The sequence below is a fragment of the Mus musculus genome, chromosome 12 (assembly GCF_000001635.26).
Source record: "Mus musculus strain C57BL/6J chromosome 12, GRCm38.p6 C57BL/6J".
NCBI classification, from domain to species: domain Eukaryota; kingdom Metazoa; phylum Chordata; class Mammalia; order Rodentia; family Muridae; genus Mus; species Mus musculus.
Window position 1 is genome coordinate 14,146,350 of NC_000078.6, and position 11,402 is coordinate 14,157,751.

At 45.7% G+C, this 11,402-nt stretch overlaps 1 protein-coding gene across 1 annotated transcript; it reads right to left on the bottom strand.

The window, feature by feature from the left end:
* Window positions 1–1,248: 1,248 nt before the first annotated feature.
* Window positions 1,249–5,689, bottom strand: Lratd1 (LRAT domain containing 1). Its single transcript, NM_029007.2, has 2 exons — window positions 5,473–5,689; window positions 1,249–4,411 (listed from the first exon to the last, which is right to left on the bottom strand). The coding sequence occupies exon 2, from the start codon at window positions 4,373–4,375 to the stop codon at window positions 3,497–3,499; it is 879 nt and encodes a 292-aa protein (NP_083283.2). The 5' UTR covers window positions 4,376–4,411; window positions 5,473–5,689; the 3' UTR covers window positions 1,249–3,496.
* Window positions 5,690–11,402: the final 5,713 nt, after the last annotated feature.

An 11,402-nucleotide genomic window follows, 5' to 3' on the forward strand; every position in this document is an offset into this window, starting at 1 on the left:
TGTATATTAGGTGACTTGGTCTTTTAGTTCTTAGAGATGCTGGAAGTAAAACAGATGCAATCACTAGAGGATACTGGAAGATCAGGAGGATGACTAAATTGAACACTCAGGAAATTAATTATTTTGCAAATATCAATAAAATACTTTTCTGACAAATGTCAACTTTTAAACAAAAGTGTTCGTCAAAGACACATGATACTGAATGGGGAAAACATGAATAAAAAGTCATGAGCTTCAAACTTACTTCTGTGTCTGGTAAACTGTTATATTTTCTAAATGCAGATTAGTGTGTGTAATTCTTTTACATTTGAAAATGCTGACATAAAGTTCACTTAAATTGTTAAATACCGAAGAAATTTTATACCTATCAATTCAGCTCACTTATACAGTTGATTTTGCTTGTTTGCATTGCTTTAGTGCAGCACATACAACTTCTATAGGCTTTCTTTTTCAAAGGAAAGAACACACTTGGAAAGGACTGGCATTGGAGGGCTTTATTTTTCACGTGTCTGCCCAGCTCACCTTTCCTATGTCTTACTCATTTTGTTTGTTTGCTTGCTTAATGAAGTAAGTTAAGTTCATTTGCATTTTAAATTTCTCTCTCTCTCTCTCTCTCTCTGTAGTAGTTTGCTTTTCAAATACGACTCTTAGCAGGGGAGAAAAGGTGAGGTGGCCTTTACCCTGGTAAGGGCTGAACAGAGTTCAGCTTCACACTCTTCACATCATGGGAATTACTACAGAGCTCCCAAGGACAGGAAAAAAAAAAAAAAAAAAAAAAAAAAAAAAAAAAAAAAAACCCTGAACGCTACTTTATTGTCCTTTTGCAAATGTTACAAGATTCATGGCTTAATTCCTGTAACCAATAAGGATCTAGAGAAATGGGACTGGCCCACAATAAAACTCAAGTGACCCATACAAAGGGATATCAAACCTTAGAGCCCCCTTTCAAATCCCCCCCCTTTTTATCGATGTTTTATTATTGTGAATTTGTAAAAGTATCATCGTCCACCAAGACCTCAGTAGATCACTCTAAGAACAAATGCTATTTATAAATCCCAATCTGGTTTTCATTGCCATCAGGTTTCAGCAAGTATAAAGCTTATGAAGCACTCCCCTGTTAGCATGGCCCTTTTCGAAAGCATACACATCCCATCAAAGAAATCATTCAGCTTTGGGTGCGATAGAGACTGATGAGTTCTTTTGCCCACTCATTGACACAGTGTCAAGAAGGAGTCCTGTTGGAACCAGTGCTTAGGATGGTATTTAATTCAGCAGGGAGCCAAGATACAGTAGTAGGACACAGGAAAGGATATGGTGTGTGTAGACACAAGAAAGAATTCGGTTTATGGTCATCAATCTGTCATTTGCCAAAAGACTAAGTTAGAGAAATAAATGACTTTCAGTTCTCCATACATGCAAAGGTTAAGTTTACAAAAGTTTTGCTGTTGTATGTGCTGAAAGAAAAAACATAAGCAGTTTTAAAAAATAAATCACTCGATTGGCTTCAGAAAAATACTTTAGTTCATATTTCATTGATTTGACCTTTTGACTCAAGATCAGAGAATGAATCCAGCATGAGAACAAAATGAAACAAAATAAAACAACAAAAATCCCCAGAAAACAGAAACAAACCATTTACCATGGAAATGGCATTTCCCTGCCTGCTAACTTCTACTAGTTTTTATTGCATTAGTTTTGAAATGCCAAGAAAGTGGCTTTGGACATAGTGTTTGCTGTTCAATGAAACCATAGTATCCAATTGCTTGCAACCATGAGCTAAACATCATTATTTGACAAACTCCCTCATGAGAGACTGTGCACCTTCCAAGGTGTGTGTAACACAAAGAATCAAGTAACGATCAGTTAGGCTGGGGTTGTACCCCTTGGAGAAAAATCCACAAACTCTTGCCCAAAGAAAGGAGCGTCACATAACCTTCATGTTTAGAAAGACACACATTCTGTCCTGCTTCTAAGAGCGCTTCCCTGTTCTCAGAAATAAACATCAGGACAAGCTACAAAAGCGGGCCCCAAAGCCCATGAACTCTAAATTCCTTTCAAGGGGGATCAAGAGGTGAGGAGAGGGGGGAATGCAAAGATGAGATGATGATGGTAAACAGAATGAAGAAAAGAACCCTCATGGAACTTGCTAGCAATTTTCACCAAAGCAGCAGACCCTTGAACTGAAAAAATTCAGTACAATATACACACTAATAAACAGCTCCACCATTGCAGGCCTACTTTGTAAAGCCAGGAAAAAAAAAAAAAAAAGGAATAATTATAATATCCCCAAACAGAATTCTCATAAGAGTTGAGAAAAACCAGAGTGAAAGCAATGTCAGCTAAGGTCTTAGCTAAATTCCACTCCTAATGGCCCCCAGTATTTAAGCTATCATGGATTAAAGCCATGAAAATAAAAATTTCAATTTGAAATTTCATTAGCATGTTACTAAAAATGATCAAGAGAAGCATCGACACTGTAGGCTTTGTTGATATCGTTGGAAAACTGCTGTTTCATTTTACAAACAATCTCCACCTGCCTCCTGCCTCCTGCCTTCTAGTTAGGAAAAGCCAAACTAAAGACACTGGCTAGGCTGTCCTAATGCTGGTTTCTGGAATGTTGTAGATCTTCCCTGCCTCCCTCTCCTTCAGTCCCGCTGAATACAGGACTCTGAGTGAGAAGGGAAGCAATCAAGGGCTTCCGAGCAAAAAGCCTCCTCCTTCCTAAGTTCAAGTGCCCACAGGCCAGGTGAATTAGCTCCTTTTCCGGAGCCAGCAGGCCCTCCTCTCCCAAAAAGGTGCTTCAACCATTTTCCTCCCGGGACCCAGAAGGCTTTCCTTCTGGCAAGTGTCGGTCAAGCCGGGAATGGCATCGGCTTCCAGTTGCTCAAACTGAGAAGTCAATCCTATCTAGCTCAGCCTGGAATGCTTTGTCAGGAGACTCTGGGCTGGAGAGCTGCAAGACAGTTCCAGGCAGCCTCAGGGTAACCTGGAGTCCCTGAAGTGCTCCAAAGTACAGAGACAGGCTCGGTTTCATGGGAATTCTGATATCCGGGGGCACATCCACTCTCCATTCGGGAGTTGAATTGTGTCCTGAAAAGACCAACTCTCACCTCCGACTGGTTTGTGTGTGCACATCTGGGGGTGGTGGGTGACGGTTCCCTGTGACTAAGGATATTTGCCCTGTCTGCAGAAGAGTCACTGACCCTTGGCTCCCTGGAAAGGTAGTGTCCTTGCTCCCCTTTTGCCCACTCCCTCTTTCCCTTCACAACCCAGGGCAGAGGCGCAGGCTGGATTACCCTGGCATGATCACCAACACCAGGGTTGTCTTAGGAGCGCGCAGCTGCTCCCGCCCAGTGCGGTGGGTGGTGGTGAGTTCCCGAAGCTTCCAGCCGCTGGCCCTGGGCGGGCGCGTTAGGGGAACATGGGGTGCAGAACTGCGGGGACCGAAAGGGAACTCCGGGCGTGGGAACTGGCACGCCGAGCTGCCCCTCTGAGGCTACTCCTTGTCGTCCACAAAGTCCTCAAGCTCCTGCAGCACTCGCAGGCGGCCACTGGCGTCTATGCGACGCTTCTCGCGGATGAGGTCCTCCAGGCTGTGGAACCGGGCCGTGTGGACTTTGTTCTCCTCCAGATGCACTTTGAGATAATACTGCTGTTGCGGCGGCTGCGTTCCTGCGGGGACCTCCCCGCCAGCCTTGAACTCGCGCTTTCCAAAGCGGCACCAGGCAGCGAAGCTCTCGGAGTTCGTCCAGCAGATCTCCTCGCTCTTGAGGCCCAGGTGGCCACAGGCGTTCTGCACCACTAGCTCGGCCACCAGCGGGCGGTAGCGGTACCAGCTATTCACCACCCGGCCCACGTTGGCCGCGCCCGCCTGGTACAGGCTGTCCTGGCGGATCTCGCCTTGGTGCAGGTGGATGATCTGCCCGCCGCCCACGTAGACGGCCCAGTGAGGGGCTGGCGCGGGCTGCTCGGTCGCCGGCTGTAGCCACAAGAGCTCTAGCAGGTCGCCTGGCTCGCAGATCGCCGGCAGCGCAGTGACCGCGTAGACACTCAAGTCGGCGCCCTGAGGGCCGCCGGTCACTTTGGAAAAGATGCATTCCTGGCCCCGGAAGGCGGAGAACTGAGTCTCGTTGAGGACGAGCTGGTGCAGCAGGTGGTGGTGGTGGCGGCTGGGGCTCTCTGGGCAAGGGCTGCAACCTGGGGGGCCCTTCACACCAAACTTGTCCGGCTGCCCGCGTTCGTCCAGGTCCTCCTCCTCATCCGAGAAGAAGTAGGCAACCCCGACTCGCAGCTCGTCCTTCTCAATCCCAGATGGGTCCCCAGTGGGCAACTCGCTGTAGTTGAGGTGGGTGATGCGGTCCAGTTGGTTGCCCATCAATGACGCGGCGAGGCCAGGGCCAGCAACTGAGATCTGCCGAGGGAGAGAGGATAGACACCATCAGAGTCCGGGTTGACCCTCCTGGTGTCCCTTCCCCAAGGCGTTCAGTTCCCCAGGGGCCTGCAGCTTGCCTGACCACCGGCACTGAGTCGCCTGCGACAGCCAACTTTGCAGATCCGACCTGGGGTTAAAAGGGGGGGAAAAAAAAAGAAAGAAAGAAAAGAAAAAAGGGGGGGCACAGAAAAAGGCACCAGTCTCAGGGCCAGAATAGACAGCATACCAGCTCAGCCAGCCTCTGACTCTGCCCAGGAACCCTGCCCGGTAACTTCCACAGTAGAAACCACAGGCGGGCTAGAGAGCATGTAAGGTTCAAGTGGGCGAAGAGAGCGCAGGTTGTGGCAGATTGGTGATATACCCAGAAGGAAGGGAGGGTGTCAAGAGAAGCCCCAAGGCCCGAAATACAGCAAGCTGAGCTCACATTGTGGTCGCCATCCTTTGTAGCCCACCTACTCGTTTTGGACTGGGTCACACCCGATCCCCGACAGCTTCTTTCACAAGGGCAAGACTCGTTTGCAGGCATTCACTTGCCATCAGCATTTTGCACACTTGGAGTCCAGGCACTGACAGCCTGGTACATACACCCACAATGCTAATGTCATACACCCACAATGAAACATCTTGGAGACCACACATTGGCACCATCTACCCCCAATTCCTACACAATTCCGGACGAACGCCTGCACACTTGTCAATGCGCGTACTCTCAAGCACTGGGACACACCTGCCCACGCAGGCAGGTGCACTCTGCCCTCTCCTTGCTTGCCTTTTTCATAGAGCCAATCGGACTGCGCCAGGGCGAGGCTGCTCTGTCTAAAATAACCTAACAAAGAGACAGGGGAGGCAAGGCGAAACCCATGGTGAGTATTAGTGGTGTGTGTGTGTGTGTGTGTGTGTGTGTGTGTGTGTGTGTGTGTGTGTGTGTGAAGACGTCTACTTTCAACCCGAAGAGCCCCTCTCTTCAACCCAGCACACAATTCACACAATCGGACGAAGAAAAACCATTTTTTAAGGCAAAGAAAGCGGCTTTTCCGTACCCGTGATTTCCCTGCGCCCGAAACCCCAAACTCCTTTTAAAGTCTCCAGGTCCCCATGGGTGCTGTGGAGGCGGCAGTGGCGAGTGGGTCCTGGAGTCGCGTGGGACTGCGGTTCCGATCTATCCGGAGACGAGCAGTGAGGTGAGGTACCCAGAGCGGTGCGGATGCGCTCCGTGTCTACGCTGGCTTGGGCGTCTGCTCCACCTGGCAAGTCCTGGCTCCACTCCGCTTTCCTACAGCCGCGCGGACGACTCTTAAATCCCTTGAACAGCCGTTTTCCAGGCCCGCCCCGGAACGCGCCCATTGGCTAGGACTCGTCCCCGAGCCCTGCCAATCTCGGCTGGGGGTGGAATCAGGGGCGGGTTTCCTTTGTGCTCCGCCCTGCCCAGCCCCCAGCATTCCCCAGCCTCAACGCATTGGGAGCGTAGGTGTGAGCACCCGTGGGGAGCATAAGAGGGGCGTGGCTAGTACACCCAGCTGCTCCTTTGCAACCGAGTCCCTAGTAACTGAGAACACAGTCCGCCCGCGTTCGTGTTCTGTATTATAAGAGGACAGATTCCAGAAGGAAAACTGAGTTTGGGGGTGGAAAAAAAAAAAAAAAAAAAAGAAGAAGAAGAAAGAAAGAAAAAAAAAAAAAAAGAACGCTCTGCGTGGCCAAGGCATTGTGAGTGGCTAGGAACCAGGAACCGCGTATTTGAGGTTGCTTTGATGGGACTTCGGAGTCTTGCTTGGCTCCCGGCTGTCGCACAGTTGCTTCTGTTCCTGTCAGTCACAGCCGCCTTAGAAATTGCATGATGGTGCTCAGCGCCTGTCCTTTGAGCCAAGTGAAAGTGCTGACCCAGCGCCATTGCCGGCGCCTGGTTTTAAAAGGAGAACCATGTAGGTGTCAAAGGCTTCCAGAAAGTCTGAGCTTTGGCTGGCACCTTCTCTGAATGTTCCTTTGTCTTCAACCTCCCGTTTCCCGTGAGAGGGCTGAATCTCAAATGCTAGCTGATATTAGTGCACAGAAGTGTTTCCCAATTCCAAAACTGTCCTAATTAAGGGAATCATGTTTGGTTTTGTGTGTGTGATAAAGTGTCCATTAGTCCTTAAGGATGGGAACTCAGTGAATGAACGCACTAGGGACACTGGATGATACAAAGTGACTTTCTTCCGTAAAAGGAAATTCTAGACAGTTTCTAAACTTTTCTGCCTTAAACTTTGGAAGAGTTCTTAGAGTTTCTGGGTCAGGTTTTAATGTCACTTTTACACTGAAGGGCTTCTGAGATGATTGTCTGTCTGTCTGTGTGTCTGTCTGTCTGTCTGTCTGTCTCTCTCTCTTCGCCCCCCTCCCCCATGTTCCTTCCCCTTTCCCTCTTCCTTTCACCCTCCTCCTCTCTCTCATCCTTCCCCATAGCCCCTTCCTTTCCCTTCTGGGAGCTGTTGACCATAATTCAAACTCAGACCACTTCATTTCATTACAAACCTGAAGCACACGTGTGCCTTAGGCTTGCAGACTATGCCGCTGAGTTCTGGGCCCCCTGGCAATGACTGACAGAGAATGAGCTTCAGTAGTAACCAAAAGGAAAATTGACCACAGTGGCCACCATCCCTGTGTTTAGAGGTTCAAGTAGGCAATTTAACCCCCAGACCTTTATAGGGTAGTCACTAAAATCTGCTTTGTAGCAAATAAGGAAATATCCTGGGGTCAGTCAGCAACAACAACCTCCTCAAAGTTCATAGAAAGTTTACTTTTTATATAAATTACAGTGTTTGCTGATAGACTAAATCTTGTTTTCACAGTGTGAAAAACAGCAACAACAAAAGCAAGTGTTTCAAGTACTTTAGTTATTGGGCCTAAGTTCATAGAATGTGTCAACCTTTCTGTGCTGAGCTGTCTGCCTGATTCTTTACAAGGTACATAGCCTCCACCTTCTCTTCAGGTTTGTATTATTTTCACGAATGTTGTCTGCCTTCATAGCATGCAAGGGCAGTGATTTATCAAAGTAGAGACTTGATAAGTATTGCTGAAAAAAGACTGGTTTTAAATCAGTCATCTGTATAGTATTTACTTAAATTAATTTAGAAAATTGGCCAGTGTCCAATTAGTGGTTTGAATGGGAATGGTATGCTTGGTCATTATTGATGAACTCTGAGAAGGATTAGGAAGTGTGGCCAGGATGGAAGAGCTATGTCTCTGTGGGTGGGCTTTGAAAAAAACAGGCCACCCCCAGTTCTCTCTGTGTCTCTATCTCTCTGTCTCTGTCTATCTCTCTCTTTCTATGTGTCTCTCTGTGTCTTTCTATCTGGCTCTGCCCCCCCCCCCCCTTTGTGCCTGTAGATAAGGATGTACGCTTCCAGCTACTGCCCCAGCACCATGCTGCCTTCCTGTTGCCATGCTCCCACCATAATGGTCAAAGACTCACCCTCTGGAACTGTAAGCCCCCAAATAAATACTTTTATTTTATAAGTTGCCTTGGTCATGGTGTCTATTCACAGGAATAGAAGAGTAACCAGGGCAGTCCACATGGAAGTTGTTAGAAAATAAGTTGTCCTCCTTGAAAGCACTAACTACAGGTTTTAAGGCAACTTTAATATTTGATACACATAACAAACAGCTCATTTTTTTTTCTGTCTAGGAAGTCAAGAGAGTTAGTTGAACAAGTAATTTATGAAATCAAGAAGGGTTATCGTTCTTAGTATCAACTGGTCTCTGAGATGCTGGGAAGATATCTAAGGTGGTATGTGAGAAGAATACATTAAAGGTAGCTCAGGCCTTGATTTTGAATAGCTGTATTTTTAGGGCTCTATTCCCAAGGTCAGAGTGGCACACCAGTGTAGCCTGCAGGCTGTTCAGAATACCTGTTGTGTCTCCTACTACCCCAGAGTGCAGAGTGGGCAGGCTGCTTTTTGTTTCCTAGTATCCTAATGTTCCTGAGAATATTCCAAGTGAAACTTTGTTACTGCATGGATCTTAAATCTAGTGTGCAGATTTTGATTCTCTCTTTCATCCCCTCTCCCCTGTGGGGTTAACAAGCTGATTATTTTATTCACAACATGGGAGTAAGTATTCAGTGTAGTGAGGGAGCTCTGAATTATCATGAAACAGAGGAAAGAAGGAATCCAAGAATAGATTGAGGTCTATGCATCTACTTTATGTCAACTTTGGCAATTACAAAGAGAATCTAGTATTTGGAAATGACCACGTTCACCACAAGATATCTTTTGCAAATTGTCTCGTGTTAATTTTCTAAGCGCATGGCCCCTGCTTCTATCTAGAAGAATTGCAGAGTCATCAAAACTGGTAGAAGATAGTTGTTAAAAACTCAACTGGAAGCCAACTAAGTTTGAACTATGCTTCAAGATTGGGAAGTTCACTGTGGCTGTCAGTTTCTCATCTGTAAATGGATAGATAATAATACTGTTTGCCTCCTGGGCAAACATTTGTGTATATGAGCATGGCACCTGGCATGACTCGCTATTATTATTGGTAGAAGCAGGGAGAGAATCCTCCACTTCAGCTATGGTAATAGCTATAGCCCGGGTGTTCAAGGCTGTCCCTACCCAGGGTATGGAATTGCTTCTAAAGTCTTGGGGAACCCTGTGAACATCCTGAGAGTAGGTCCACACCTAAAACTCTGTGGGTTTGTATATGTGAACTCTAGACTAAACACACCTGGTTACCCAGCTTTGGAATCATTTCAATGAACAATTCCAAGTGTGAGTAATAGGAATGTGGAAATCTTAGAGAGACTTAAGAGTCATATCTCTAAATGTCACTCTTCCTTTTAGTGTCATCTTCCTTCTTTCCCTCTTTGTTCCTCCTCCATCAGCAGAGGAGAGCCTTTCCTTTATATTTTCCTGACATGGCCCTTGGGTCCTTGGGTCCTTGACTTTCTGGATTAGGTTGTCATCTTTCAGCTGACCCTGGAAGAAAGGACTCAGGAGTGTATGTTTTCCCTGAGCACTGATTTCTATCATTGTTTGCTAAGCAATGCTTTTGTTTTTAATTATCTGCCCTACTTTTAGCATGTATCACTTAGTGAAATAAACTGCCCTGTTTCCTGTCCTTGGCTTCCTTAGGCAGTTGGCACACTTACCCTGATTTGTATTAATGAATACACTGTAGCCACTTGGGAAGTGAGCCTGTACTATAGCTTCAAGGAGTCCATTGCCCTTTCTTTAGGGAACCCTACCAAACACCTAGACCTACAACGCAGTGTGTGGAAGTGAGAGGAAGCTATTTACTCTCAGACTGATCTTCTGAAAGGTTAACATGAACTTTTCTTTTCTGCTTGGGCAAGTGTAGAGGATCCATGGTAGAAATACTAAGATCTCTTAAACAGAAGCATCATTAGATGGGAAGAGACCAGGGTTCCTGAATAGCTGTGTAAACCAGATAATGTCCCTACACAAACTAATGTATTATTTGGCATTGGTAGGAAGACATGAACTGTATTCAGTGAAGACTCTATAATATTTGTGATTATCTGTAATGACAGTTACTCTATAGCAATTGCTCATCTTAAAATAAGTTATTTGTATGCTTTTTCTTCTATTATTGTCTTCTTGTATTCAGGATTGACTTACCTGGAGTACATGTAGCATTTCAGCAAGTCCATGTCACCGCAATACTTTCAAGGGTGGTGGGGGTGGTAATGATGGAGCTCAACCTCAGATCAGGTCTATGACAATGGTCTATGACAGATCCCCAGAATTTAAGGAATCCAAAATGGCTGTGTCGTCCTCATTAACTCTCATCACAGGTCTCCCCTGTGCGCTCTCTAAATTCCTGTAGTATCTTTGTGACTAACTTATTTACTCTCACTAAGTATCCTGTTTGCCATCTTAATTTTCTAGACTATGTGAATGATAGGATAACCTTAGAGTGAAATACAATAAGAACCCAGCTTTCTGCACCTGTTCTCATGTATCGGTACTCAAATGTTCTACTTTTTCTTAATTGGCCTCCTAGGATTTGAGTTTTTCTTTCACCACTTATTGTTATTTTTGTTTCTTTCTTTACATTTTCAGTTCTCATCAACAAATGAGTGCTTGTATTAACCTGTCTTTAGTGACATCTAATCATTGAGTCCCTAAAGACTCCTGAGTACTCCCAGGAAGAGCTAAGGGTTAATGGAGTCTTTCACAACGGTTGCAGATCAGATATCTTACATATCAGATATTTACATTATGATTCATAACAGAGGCAAGATTACAGTTTGAAGTAGGAAAGAAATTAATGGTTGGTACTCACCACAACATGAAAAACTGTATTAAAAGCTTAGAGTATTAGGAAGGTTGAGAACCACTGCTCTACAGAAAAAGAACTGGTAGTGGAACAATGGTTATCTACCAACAGAAAGTATAAGAATCCAGCAATTGTTTATTCCCTAGGCTGTATGTCTCAGCTGGTCTCTTCCGGGATCCTGAAAATGTAGGCTTTAATGCTAGCGAAGGAATGGACTTGCTAAGAAGAGGGAGAACAAGCAGGAGAGGAGAAAAAGCTTCTTTCTTCTATGTCCTTTACATCAGCTGCCGGCAGAAGGTATGGCCCACAGTAAAGGCAGATCTTCCTTCTTCGAAAGATCTGGATTAAAGGTGGGTCTTCCTATTTCAAATAGTTTAGTTAAGAAAAAATTCCCACAGGTATACTAAGCCACTTGGTTGTTCCAGTTATAGTCAAATCAGTAACCAATAATAGCCATTACACATGCACGCACGCGCACACACACACCACCATCACCACCACCAAATGCAGATTCTCAGGCTCTTTGCCAATCCACTGAAACTTAGTCTCAGAACTGGCTCTAGGAAGATGCATTTTAAACAGCACCACAGGCATGCTGAATAGTGTTTTATAATTACCAGCAAAGTACAAGTCACGTATAAGAAATCAGTCTTTCACTCTCTAGTTCAGTGACAACCCTTCCAGGAGGTAGCCCCTTAAA

Coding starts and splice junctions, on each gene's coding strand:
- Lratd1 (NM_029007.2), bottom strand. CDS start 4,375: ATGGGCAACCAACTGGACCGCATCACCCACCTCAACTACAGCGAGTTG.